General features: G+C 42.9%; 1 protein-coding gene across 1 annotated transcript in view; it reads left to right on the top strand.

Moving 5' to 3' along the window:
* The window catches only part of CSMD1 (CUB and Sushi multiple domains 1), a 2005298-nt gene that overhangs the window by 1271375 nt on the left and 720941 nt on the right, over positions 1 to 12982 (top strand). The window contains exon 6 of the mRNA XM_043454305.1: positions 5167 to 5279. Within this exon, the coding sequence (XP_043310240.1) occupies positions 5167 to 5279 (113 nt within the window). The remainder of the gene's footprint in view (positions 1 to 5166; positions 5280 to 12982) is intronic.

Here is a 12982-nt window from a genome sequence, read left to right as displayed (position 1 = left end):
TCCTAAAGGAAATCAGTCCTGAATATTCATTGGAAGGACTGATGCTGAAGTGAAGCCCCAGTCCTTTGGCCACCTGATGGGAAGAGCCGACTCACTGGAAAAAACAATGATGCTGGGAAAGATTGAGAGCAGGAGGACAAAGGGGCAACAGAGGGCGAGATTGTCCTCTGGATGGCATCATCCAGATTGAAGGGCATCACTGACTCAATGGACATGAGTTTGAGTAAACTCCAGCAGATGGTGAAGGACAGGGAAGCCTGGCACGCTACAGTCCATGGGGTTGCAAAGAGTCAGACATGACTTAGTGACTGAACAACAAAAATAAAAATGCACTTATAATACATAGCTCTTTTTTTCATTGTTTTTACTAGTCTTCCTAGATAAGGACTACATTTTAATTCCATTGTTACTTTCTTCAGTGCCCCAAATAAGGCTTAGGGTGGCAGCATTAGAAACTCAATATAAATGCATATACAAATATGTGTGTGTGTGTGTGTGTGTGTGTGTGTGTTCATAAGACAGCAGATTTAACTAGTAACGTGGTGGATAACACCCAATTAGAAACATGGAATTTCAGGAACACTTCATTTGCTCGGATTTCTCTAGTTAACTTTGACAGAACAGAGATAAATGAAATACCACACTCTGAATCATGTCAGTTAAACATTCACAGGAGCACAGAAATAACACAGCTTCCAGATGACTTTTTCCCGAACTTGACAAGCAATCCATCTCTTGGAAGTAATAGGTGTATGAAATTCCTTAGGCTCCTTAGGGAGGCTGGGTGATTTTCAGTCTGTGTGGATAGTATCCATGCTTTCTGGCTTCTGAGTCATTGGCATTAAAGAGGTTTAACCACCAAGGAACACCCCGCGACTTGTGTGATGATCTTCTAAAGTGTAAGGAAACTGGCTTAACGTCAGAGGAGTGCTCACACAGAGCGCTCTGGGAAAAAAGACTTTAGCATTTCCAAATGCATTTCAGAAAATTATCTTGCAAGTTGACTCTATAGTTTCAAGTTACATAAGTAAACAAATGAGTCACAGACACAGGGTGTGATGTTTGAGAACAGTGTGCTTACCCTTTTACAATGCAAACGGGGAAAGAGGAGCTGATGGAGGTTAAGTGGAAAAAGAGACGTGATAGATGTATTATAAATAGAACCCCAGAATTTATGGTAAAGCTATTTGGAGAAGATGGAACAGCCTGGACAGTTCTATTTTGGCTCAAAGACAGTCATCGTAACTTTAAGGATCCCAGGAGCCCTTCGTTCATTTATTTTTACTGTTGGCAGAAGCGAAACCTTGAAAGAAATGAATTTAACAATGGATTAAATTGCTTAATTTGGCCTTCTTGAATAAAATTTTTAGAACTACCGATTCCTTTAGCCGTATCTGTAGGGACCACTCAATGTCCTCACTGTTGGGCTTCATGAGGTTTCTGTCCTGGTTTGGGATGCTGCAGAAATGGAACACCAATTCCTGCAGAAACACCATTCCCTGGCTGATTGCATTGCGGTGTTCTTTGCCCCCTCATCGTCGTCCTTTATAAGTCCAAATATCTTTGATCCACTTGATTTTACCAGGTCCTTTGTGTCTATAGGTTTGAAATAAAGCTGTTAGTATATTGTAAGCTAATAGGTAAAGACCTTTTAATGCAATCATTTCCTCTTTTCTCTGTAAAGTGGATCTCTTGTATCTTGTACTAACCACATCAAGTCCGCTATCACCCCATAATTTACGTCTCACTTCCCAAACTATTGATTTGTTAGAAAACCAATTCCAACAGATTTAACAGAAATACAGCTAAGAATTGCAGGGGATTTGCAGGAGATCTCACCGCAACAAAGACAGATGTACAGTCACTGATAATTATGGGCAGGGTTTAAGCAGCACTGGTTCTTGAAGGTTATTAACAGGCATAGAGGGAAAACACGTCCCCCCCCATAGCCTTTCTTTAAGGAATGCTTCAGACTGGAAAGTAGGGCACACACGTTAAAAGGTTGTAGTGCTTTTCCATTACCACCGTAACAAATGAACGCAGACTTGATGCCTGAAACCAAGACAAACCTTATGGTTCTGCAGGTTACAGGTCTTACCCAGCTTTTGCTGGAGTGAAATCGAAGTGTCAAGGCCTGTGTCCCTCCTGGAGGCTCTCAGGGAGGATGCACTTGCTCGCCTTTTCCACCCTCTAGGGGGTCACCCTCCTAGGGTCCAGGGCCCTTTCCTTATCAGTCACCACCCGTGGCATTCTCACATGCCTGGCTCTGACACAGTTTCGCAGACGCAGCTCTCTCTGACTCACTCATGCTGTCCCCATCTTCCACATTTACAGATCTTTCTGATGACATTGGGCCACCGCATCGCCCGGGGTAACCTGTGACACCATCACATCATCGGGGTGCCCCTTTCCCATGTGAGGTGACAGTCCCAGGTTGTGGAGGTTAACATGCACTTGGGAGCTATGACCAAAAAGGTATTCAGTTTCAATTCTTCTAGAACTCTGATCGTCTGGGACCTTAGTAAATCTACAGCATCATCTGCTGGCTTGCATATTAATCAACTTTCTTTAAATTAGCTTGTAATGAAGGAATGACTGACTTTGTACTCTGATCTTTGTGTTAAATGGAAGCTCTAAGCTGAGCCCCTGCCCTTGGGAAGGTACAATTTCAAGGATAGGTCTTGTATGGAACCACCACCTGCCCCTACAGTCCCCTTCCCATAAAGAGGATGTGAGTATTTGTCGAATTCACACGGCTGAGTCAAGAAATTCATGCACGTTAATTCACCCTGGAGTATGATTCACTTGCATGATTTGGCTCCAACCACAGAGAACAAATGATATAATTGTTACTAAATCCTCACCTTTGATTCTGCATAAAAGAAATCTGCACAGAATTTATGCATTTTTGAATGCATACACTGGTTTGATATATATCATGTAACTAACTTCCTGCTTCATATTTTACAAACTGCCTCATACATAATAAAGCAGGAATCAACAAACTATGGCCCATGGGTCAAATCTGGCCCATAAGCTAAGAATGATTGTTACATTGTTAAGTGGCTCAAAAAAAAAAAAAAATGAGTAATATTTTCTTTACAGAACAATCACATGAAACTTAAATGTCGTGTCTGTAAGTAAGGTGGTTGGGACATGGGGGCAGCTTGTGTTCTTCAAGGGCAGAGGTGAACAGTGGCAACAAAGGCATTGTAACTCATAAACCCTAAAATATTTCTGCCTGACCCTTTCTTGTCGAAGTTTGTCCATTAACTCAAAACTGACATTTCTATGGGTAAATATTTGTAAGATATGGGGGTGACAAGGGGTTTGTTTATGGTATTGTTAATGATGACATGCAACTAATGGGTGATTCAACCTAGCTTCTGAGATCAGAATTCCACTGAAAGAGAATCTAATTAAGGATAAGCAATATTTTTAAAGCAACAGCACAACAAATGTGGATTTCAGTTATAAAAATTTCAGTGAGTAGAAGTAGGTGAGTGGGATGGATGTGGGTTTCTGAATCCAGAGTTCACTTCTCTCCTAAGCATTGTCACTAATAAGTAAAGAGGTAGGCGACCTGTTTCAAATAGAATTTGTCATGTAGTCTGACCAGGAAAAAAAAAAAAAAGTGAGGGAGGGAGCCTTCAAACAAAATATTCCAATGATTAAATGCCTCCTGGTATGGGTCATATCCAGCATCACTAGTCAGTACCACACAAATCCTAGCAAAGAGGCAGATCTGAGTAGTGAATTACCTCTTACAGGAGATTATTTCAAATAGCGACATAAACACTGTCGCAATTGGTTCCAGTCAAGGTTTGGCTTTTCACTTTGAATGGATGCTGTGCGTTTTTAAGTCTGAGAGTTGAAATAGAGTACCCTGACATCAAAAAGCTCGCCTGCATATTTCACTGGACGCAGCTGTTTCTCAAGGTAGCAGAGCTAGCAGGGATATGCTCTATATGGCCAGCCCAAAATTCTGGGAATAGAATACGTTTCCAGCTCAACCGGGCAGCAGTGGGCGCTCCAGCCCCAAAGTGCCCTGCTGGCTCCAGCTGCAAGACAGTTTGTTCACCCCTGACATATCATCTGCATGAATAAGCATCACTTTGAAAATAGATTTGCCGCTGAAATGCCAAGTAACTATATGGTGCATAGCTCCATGCAAGTAACATCAAAATGCTTTGGGAACATTTACATGGCATCTGTGTTGTCTCTTTAAAAACTTTGATATAGGTCTTTTCAAGTCCAGTTTACAGACTGGAAAACTGAGGTTCAGAAAGGATAACCCAAGGATATACTGCCTCAGTTAGTACCAGTGGAGGCAACACACATTCATCCATCCATCTGAAGCATCCACTCCAGTGGTGGTCAGGCCTCTGGCCAGAGTGGAACGTATCACGTCATTTCTAACCACCAAAAATGCCGCTGCCTGAAACGTCATTTACTCCATAATGATATGAAGTTGTCAACAGTTGGAAGTAAATGACTCATTTTTTCTGACAGCCAGAGTCCACCTTGGAAGTGGACTGGCTATTTTAAATAGGTTAGCCAGAGATTGAACCCGTCTCACTTTTGAAACATTTAATTTTGTTTAATATACTAATTGACACACACACACATGAGGCATTTTGAATCTCTTTGACAGTTCTTGTCGCTAAGCTCATAAACACCCCTCTTCTCCACTTCAGAAGGAAGGGCCCAGGTTGTGACTCTGCAGATGGACCCTGGAGACACTGGATGTTATGAGTTGTTTGCGTGCTTCAGGTGAAACAGAATTGCCAAGTGATCAAACACTGAAGGGCAGAATTGTATCATTTGCGTATTTCTATTCCTTTGGTAATTCATTATGATCCCGGTCCTGATAAGAAGAAACAAGAGCTCAAAGGAATATCGGCTCAGTTAGCCATCCTTAATGAAGAAGAATCAAAATGTTCAATACTTGTGACAGCCTTCATTCCATCAAGGATGAATGTGGCGTTTGTCTGCGGCCAGAGGTGAAATTACCTGCAGTGCTTCAAGGTGGAACGAAGCTAACAAATATGTCTGTTTTAGGTAACTCAGCATGCAGATGGTCGGTGCTCACTTGTGAAGGCGGGTTTGAGATGGGGCATTTGTGAGGCTGGTTTACAAGGGAGCTGTTTTCATTCTCTCTTCCAGGCTGACCGGCATGAACCTCCCTTCTCCTGTCATCAGTAGCAAGAATTGGTTGCGGCTCCATTTCACATCCGACAGTAACCACCGACGGAAAGGATTTAATGCTCAGTTTCAAGGTAAGAAGGCTTCATCTTATATGACAAAAAATAGCAGAAGATACTCTGGTTCTCTGGCAACCCTGAAATTTCAGAACTCTCTTGCTGAAGATGAAACAAGAGTTGTAAACTTGAATGAAAATGGCTTCTATCTCTCATATGAACCGTTAACTTTGAAACAATTAGCAACTTCTTAGTAAAGTTTTACTGTGGTGACAGTATGCTGTATATTTTATTGTTTTGCTGGAATTATTGCTAAGTTTTAACCAGTAAGTCAATGAACACGTAATAGTACTCATTTCAATCGCTATGCACCCACCCAGTAAATAACAGTTTCTGATTATTTTCTCTATTTGCTTACTAAGAAGGATGTAGCATATGGGTTGCATGAAAGTGCATAAATGCATCATCTTATCACTTTTAGTCCTAAGATGTATTCACACTCTGCAAATGCAACCACCTAATGATTAGTGATTTACACACAGCTGTCCTTTGTTTTGCTTAGTTGTTTAGTTGTGTCCAACTCTTTGCGACCCCTGTACCATAGCCCGCCAGGCTCCTCTGTCCATGGGTATTCTCCAGGCAAGAATACTGGAGTGGGCTGCCATGCCCTCCTCCAGGGGATCTTCCCCACCCAGGGATCGAACCCAAGTCTCCTGCATTGCAGGTGGATTCTTCACTGTCTGAGCCAGCAGGGAAGCCCAAAAATACTGGAGTGGGTAGCCTATCCCTTCTCCAGGGGATCTTCCCAACCCAGGAATTGAACCGGGGGCTCCTGCATGGCAGGCGGATTCTTTACCAGCTGAGCTACCAGGGAAGCCCAGGGGACTGCAAAACAAAAACACCAGATTGTTTGTAGTTGGGTGAAACAGGGAGCTTGCCGTCAATAGTATATTGGGTTGATTTTGAATCTTTTTGCATCTAATTCTAGATTAAAAAAAAAAAATCTCACCTGGATAGCATTTTATCATTTCCTACATGTTTCCCATAGTCAATAATTGTTATCAATACTATGAAAAAGGCAATAGAAACTATTACACATGCATCTGAAAATAAAGCGAAGTCGGATGGCTCTGTCAGAAAGCTGGATGCTTTCTCAAGCAAACTTCTCCAGCTTTCCCCAAACCGTAGCCAACTCAATGAAGGCAGAATTCCCTGAACACTTGGCACATGTAAGCTGGGACCCTAAGATGAGGAAATGACAACAACCCCCATGCTCCAGTGTTAGTCCTTTAATGGACCGGAACCTAGTGGTTCCGAGAGTAAAAGAGAGAAAGAGGCTGACATCCCCTGGTTTACGCGGAAAGCCAATAGAGCCCTGTTCTTACGGCTTGCGCTGCTGCACGTGGGCACCGGGCACCCTCTCGAGTGGGTGAAGGCACAGTGCGCCTTCTCGAGAGGGTCTTAGAAGCCCGGGCAAGAAAGTGAGCTCAGCGGGCCTCCGCGCTCCAAGGAATTAGCCAGAAATAGAGAGAGAGAGAGAGAGAGAGAGAAAGAATAGAAAGAAAGACACGGGGACCAAAGCTCTGATGGAGCAAAGGTGTTTTAATCAACATGGCGTGAGCATATATACTGTAGTTATTCTCAGCAAAGATAAAGATTAAAATTCCAGACTTACAAAACATAAGATGAGCCCTATCAAAGAGAGAGTTGCAAACAATCACCTTTTACCGTATGGCTCATAAAAAGGAAGAGGGTACTTATCACTGTAATGAGAAATGCCTGGATTCCTCAGCCCCGGGAAAGGCGTGCCTCTCCTCTTAATTCCTGAATATTCAGGAATCAATAAGGGCCAGAGGGTTCCTGACAGATCCAGAACAGCACACAGGAAGCCTCTTGTTAAATGCTTGCTGACACTCCAGAAACTCGCAAATCACAAAGACAGTGTGCAAACAACTCTGTCTATGCAGGATAGAACATAAAGTTATAGATGCCACTGAGGAAGGTTTTAGTAATGTTCCAACCAGTGAGTCTGAATGCCACCTATCTGAAACACATTTATTTTCTTTTTATAAATTTGATTGGAGTATAGTTGATTCACAATGTCGTGTTCATTTTGAAACACATTTTGAAATCCATAATGCCCTTACTGTGTCCTTTTGGGCAAGAAGTGAAAAAAAAAAAAAGAGTGATTTTCAGGGATTTAAGTACAGATGATGCTGAGGAGGGTGCATGTGGTAGGTTTTACCTGCCACTGGTCCACAGGCACATGGACCCTCACAGAACGTGCCTGACTTGAAGGCCAGGGACAATTTTGTTTCTCGTAAATTCATTTTATCTACAAGGAGCATCACGCATCTCTCAGTTTCTTCTGATGCTGCCAGAAAGTTCTTAGATTGCAAATACACTGCCTTGAACTTGAGGAGAGTCACACCAATTTGTTTTCACTATTCCCAGGACCCAGGCAAGGCCGATATTTTTCTTCTCAGACCTGCCTTTATGTGCCTTCATCTTCCAAGGCCATGTATTCTAACTGCAGTTATAGGAGAACAGGCCTGGAAAGCACAGAGCAATGGGAGTTGGGGTCTCATGGGGATGTAACAGGGGAAGCTGAGGAATACCCCACTCAGTCTTGGAGGAAATTCTGGGTTTTCTCCATATTATTTCCCATCAACAGATACATCTATCTCTGATTTAAGACCCTCATAGAGCACTATTTAGAATCACAACTGACTGATCAGTTGGTACATTATAGAGTTGTTGCTAAACTGGTGACTGATCTCCAAAAGTCCTACTTAGTTGATGCATATGGAAATACAGAAACATTTCCAGGTGTCATCCTCTCAACCTGATCATTGAATCCGGCACCTGGACCAGTGACTGAAAGATGAAAAATAGAATGTCAAGTTTGAAGATGCTCCAAATCAAATTGGTAGATACAAGAAGCAATTGCAATGTTGCAACACCGCATATCAGCCACTGATTTTATATGTGTATTATGTATAATATATTCATATGTATTTGTATATGTATAAAAGTGATGATTAAAAAAATTAGCACCTAACTGGGCAGGCTCCTCTGTCCATGGGATTCTCCAGCAAGAATACTGGAGTGGGTTGTCATGCCCTCCTCCAGGGGATCTTTCTGACCCAGGGATCAAACACACATCTGTTATGTCTCCTGTATTGGCAGGCAGGTTCTTTACCACTAGTGCCACCTGGAAAGCCCATATTAAAATATATTTGTGTATATATATATATAAGTGATTATTAGAAAAATTTGCACGTAAAACCAAAGAGATGAAAAGACGTGAGAATACAAGGAGGGGTAAATGGGGCTCAGCAGTGATGTGTAAGGAAACCTCTTCAGGCTGATGCTGGAGTTCATGACCAGGACTAAAGGTGTCAGGGGCTGCCCCTTCTTCATTGGCCTCAGGCCTTATATCACAGGAAGGGTCATGACATCACGACTAAGGCCGGATCTCAGCTGACCATCCATGGACAGTCAGATTCAGCCCTGGATGTCATCCTTTTGAAACCAAAGGTTACAAAACTGAGAGGACCAGGGTGGTAGTAAGAAGTGTTCCAAAACAGGAACTGAGGATGCTGAGAAGGAGCCTGGTCAACGCCAGGCAGGAAGGTATCACATGCGTTTTTTGGCTCCTGGGGGCAGAACTGTCACCCGTGAACAGAAGCCACAGGTGGACCCTCCTGGCAACCCCAGAACAAGCCCGCGGGCAGCAGGAGGCAGGACGCAGAGCACCGGCCTGGGTGGGCCTCTGGCAGCCCCTGGCCGCCCTGCTGACATCCCCGCTGGACACAGCGCTGCCTGGACGTTGCAGGGAGGCCTCGGTATTTTCACTCTGAGGACAGATACTTCCTGTCTTGTAGGAAGGTATACTGTTCTTGTAATTTTCTTGTAATGTTCTTTTTTCTTTTCTACCTAGATTGAACATCAGGAAGCCCTAATTTATATTGTACTATATTTCAACTAAACAAATTCAAGGGGGAAAAAAAAAAAAAAAAAACGCTGTTGTTATTACCTCCACACTTGCTAAGAAGAAAACAAAGTAGAAGAGCAATCTAGAAAACCAGCAAGAACAATAATAATAGTGAAAACATGGTGTCTAGTGAAAGCTACTTTAATATCAATGTAAATATTCTCTCAAAGAATCTGAATCTCGGGGTATTTGGTGGATAAGGGGAACATTAGAAAACACATTTCTGTGCTCACTGCCTTCAATGTTATTGTAGTCACATTTATCATTTGCAGTCACTCTTATGACTATAAAATTTCCATCAGTGTTACTCAGAGTGAATGAGACAGCAGATTGTGTGAGATTCCTGTGAAAACTCTTTGTGTTCCTAAGTTGCCAACGCAGCCCCCTGCTGGCGTCTCTGCCACAGAATCTGCCCCTCTGATGGGAGAATAAAGCCTGCAGAGATTTTTACAACTTCTAAAAACAAAGAATCCATTCCTTTTAACTTGGGGCTTTTCTTGGTCAGATAAACAGCCATCCACCAGTGTAGCATGGTCTTTCTTGTCTTCCTTTATGTTTCTACCTTTCATCCCTGTGTCCTTTCTTCTCTGAACCTCGCACTTTATTCTTTGGCTTTTCTCTTTTCGATCATGCCATCAAGTTATGCCAGAAGTAGAAGTAAGGTGGATTGACAGGTAAAACCACTCTGTAGTTGCTAAATATATTCACCTTTAAAATAGCATTATGAGCAAAAAAACGTGGCAAATGCAATAAAAGCCACTTGATAGATTTGCAATATCATGTGTCTCTTATGGGCCCTCACAGAATGACAGATTTATGTAGGACATGCTACTCTTTAAATCAACTGAAAATTGAGCCCATTCTTCATATGTTGCCTCCATCATTAATTATAATTAAATAAGTGCCTTGTTAGCACAATCCATCATGTAGACATTTCTGATGTCTATAAGATGAATTTTTTTTTAAAGATATATTAACCTTGAACCATGAGTACCTCTCCAGTATGAAGTAGCTATATATGTGTCAAGCTCCAGTTTTACATAGGTTTATCTGACTATTTGTAAAAATACAGTTTTCACAACATGAAATTCCCATTGATTTCTGTAATTGATCAATCATGTGGAAAGTATTTGTAATAAAGTTCCAGCTTACATAGAGAATACTCTATCTTTTAAATCAAGGGAAAACCTGACTGTGGATTTAAATTTTGCATTGACACAAATAATTGGCATTCTCTTTATTTTATTTCATTCTATACAACTATTGATTTTTTTCTTTTTATTAAAAATGAAGAACTTTGTATAAAATGAAGACTTTCTGTTGTTAAACACATATTTGGGGGCTTCCCTGGGTGGCTCGGTGGTAAAGAATCTGCCTGCCAATGCAGAAGACGTGGGTTTGATCCCTCATTGGGGAAGATCCCGTATGCCTTGGAGCAACTAAGTCCACGCGCCACAAATACTGAGGTGTGTTCGAGAGCCCTAGAGCCGCAGCTACCAAGCCCATGTGCCCGAGGGTATGTGTCTCACAGCAAGAGAGGCCATGGCAATGAGAAGCCCACGCCCCACAGCCGGGGAGCGGCCCCTGCTCACTCACAGCCGGGGAGTGGCCCCCTGCTCATCCACAGCCGGGGAGTGGCCCCCCGCTCACCCACAACCGGAGAAAAGCCTGCGTAGCAGCAACAACGACACAGCCAAAAGTAAATAGCTAGAATGTGTTTTGGAAAATTGGGAGCTTCCTCTTTTGAGATTAATTCAAATTCAGGTAGAGTTCATGCCTTCTCCCTTCACTACGCAGGGCTCCCCTTCCCTGTAACCTGAGATACAGTCCCAGAGGCTCTGCCTCCGAGGTCAAGGATCTGGATCCTGAGGCCCTGTCTATCTGTCTCTGTCTAGGACAGTAAACAGTAAGGGCCGTAAACTAGAACCTGGAAGGGGCTCAATTGACATACGTGTTGAAGGAAACCAAGAGATTCCTCTCCTCGGGGCTTGGGACCACTGGTCTGTGGAACCAGTGAGGAAGCCCCAGGTGGCGCTCTGGCTCATTTCTGTGGCCTTGGGCACCGCGCACCCTTGCACTGAGGGGCCCTTCCACGTTTCCTGGTTTTCTTTCAATCTAAATAAACTACTGAGATCTCATCTTATAACCTCTAAGTAATTCTTGCTGTTTAGTCACTAACTCGTGTCTGATTCTTTGCAACCCCATGGACTGTAGCCCCCCAGGCTCCTCTGTCCATGGGGTTCTCCAGGCAAGAATGCTGGAGTGGGTTGTCATTTCCTTCTCCAGGGGATCTTCCCGACCCAGGGATCAAACCTGGGTCTCCTGCATTGGTAGGCAGATTCTGTTCCAATGAGCCACCAGGGAAACCCTTGTAATTCTTAAAACTTCAAAAAGGAAAAAAAAGTTTTTAATAAATATAAATTCACTAAAATCAGAAACACATACCACTTTCCTTAAATATATACTTTAACTTCTTTCAAACCAGAGATTCCTGCAACTTTAGGACTTTCAATAATTCACAGAAGATGCCCATCTCTGTGTTTCCAGCTGCTGACTCCTGTCCTCTCCTTTTTCATTAAGTACTTTTTATTAGCCAATATCCTTTCTGCCTTGTGTATCTCACTATCTAAGTCTACAAAATGAGAATAATAATATCTGCCTCCCCAGATCATCGTGGGTAGCAAATAAAATGAAAAGAGAGTGTGGTGAGTGCTTTGTAAACAGCATGAGATGTCAGAGTATGCATCACCCATCAGTAACCTTCCTCTAGCTTAGCGTCTTCCTCACCCAAATTAACTAAAACAAGCAGTTTGTTCTTCAACATTTTAAGGGATATTTTAAAACCTAAAGCACGGACCTACTGTTGCCTTACATTGTTGGCAGTAATTTGGACGGGCACAGGCCTTCTGGACAGCTGTTTCAAGGTAAAATTGGACCCCTGTCTTCTCTAGACCCGGCAATTCCACTCTGGGTGCCTGCCCACCAGAAATGAGCACAGGTGTGCAAAAGGACAGAGAACGTGTACTGAAGGTTCACCCATGATGGTCGGACACTGCAGTAACCTACATGCCCAGCCACAGTGGAGCATGTGAAGAACACTAAATACAAATGAAAAGGGACAAACTACTTCTACAAGTAACAACATGAGGAGTCTCACAGACATACTGCGGAGCGAATGGACTCAGACACAGATGCATGCACCCTGCATGGTCCCTTCACCTGACATCTGGGGATCTGCAAAGTCATGGTTTACATGGGTTGTTATTGATGTTCAGTCACTCTGTCATGTCTGACTCTTTGTGCCCACGTGGACTGCAGCATGCCAGGCTTCCCTGTCCTGTGCTATCTCCTGGATTTGCTCAAAACCGTGTCCATTGAGTCAGTGATGCCATCCAACCATGTCATCCTCTGTTGCCCCCTTCTCCTCCTGCCTTCAATCTTTCCCAGCATTACGGTCTTTTCTAATGAGTCAGCTCTTCATATCATGTGGCCAAATATTGGAGTTTCAGTTTCAGCATGAGTCCTTCCAATGAATATTCAGGGTTGATTTCCTTAAGGATGGACTGGTTGGATCTCCTTGCAGTCCAAGGGACTTATTGTCAAAGAAGAACACCATGCTTTTTGCGTATTTACATTTCAGTTTAAAAGGTGTTTTTAAAAAGGGTCAGAACAATCCCCTTCCCCCAAAATGTGAATTTCTATAGAATTTTCTTACAAACAGGCACAGACAAAAATACCTAGAGGTCCGCCCACTCAATGTCATGATGCTGTCAAAGGTCAACAT

Source organism: Cervus canadensis, chromosome 31 (assembly GCF_019320065.1).
Source record: "Cervus canadensis isolate Bull #8, Minnesota chromosome 31, ASM1932006v1, whole genome shotgun sequence".
In the NCBI taxonomy this organism is placed as follows: domain Eukaryota; kingdom Metazoa; phylum Chordata; class Mammalia; order Artiodactyla; family Cervidae; genus Cervus; species Cervus canadensis.
The sequence above is the reverse complement of the archived record's forward strand: the minus strand, read 5'-3'. Positions and strand labels throughout refer to the sequence as shown.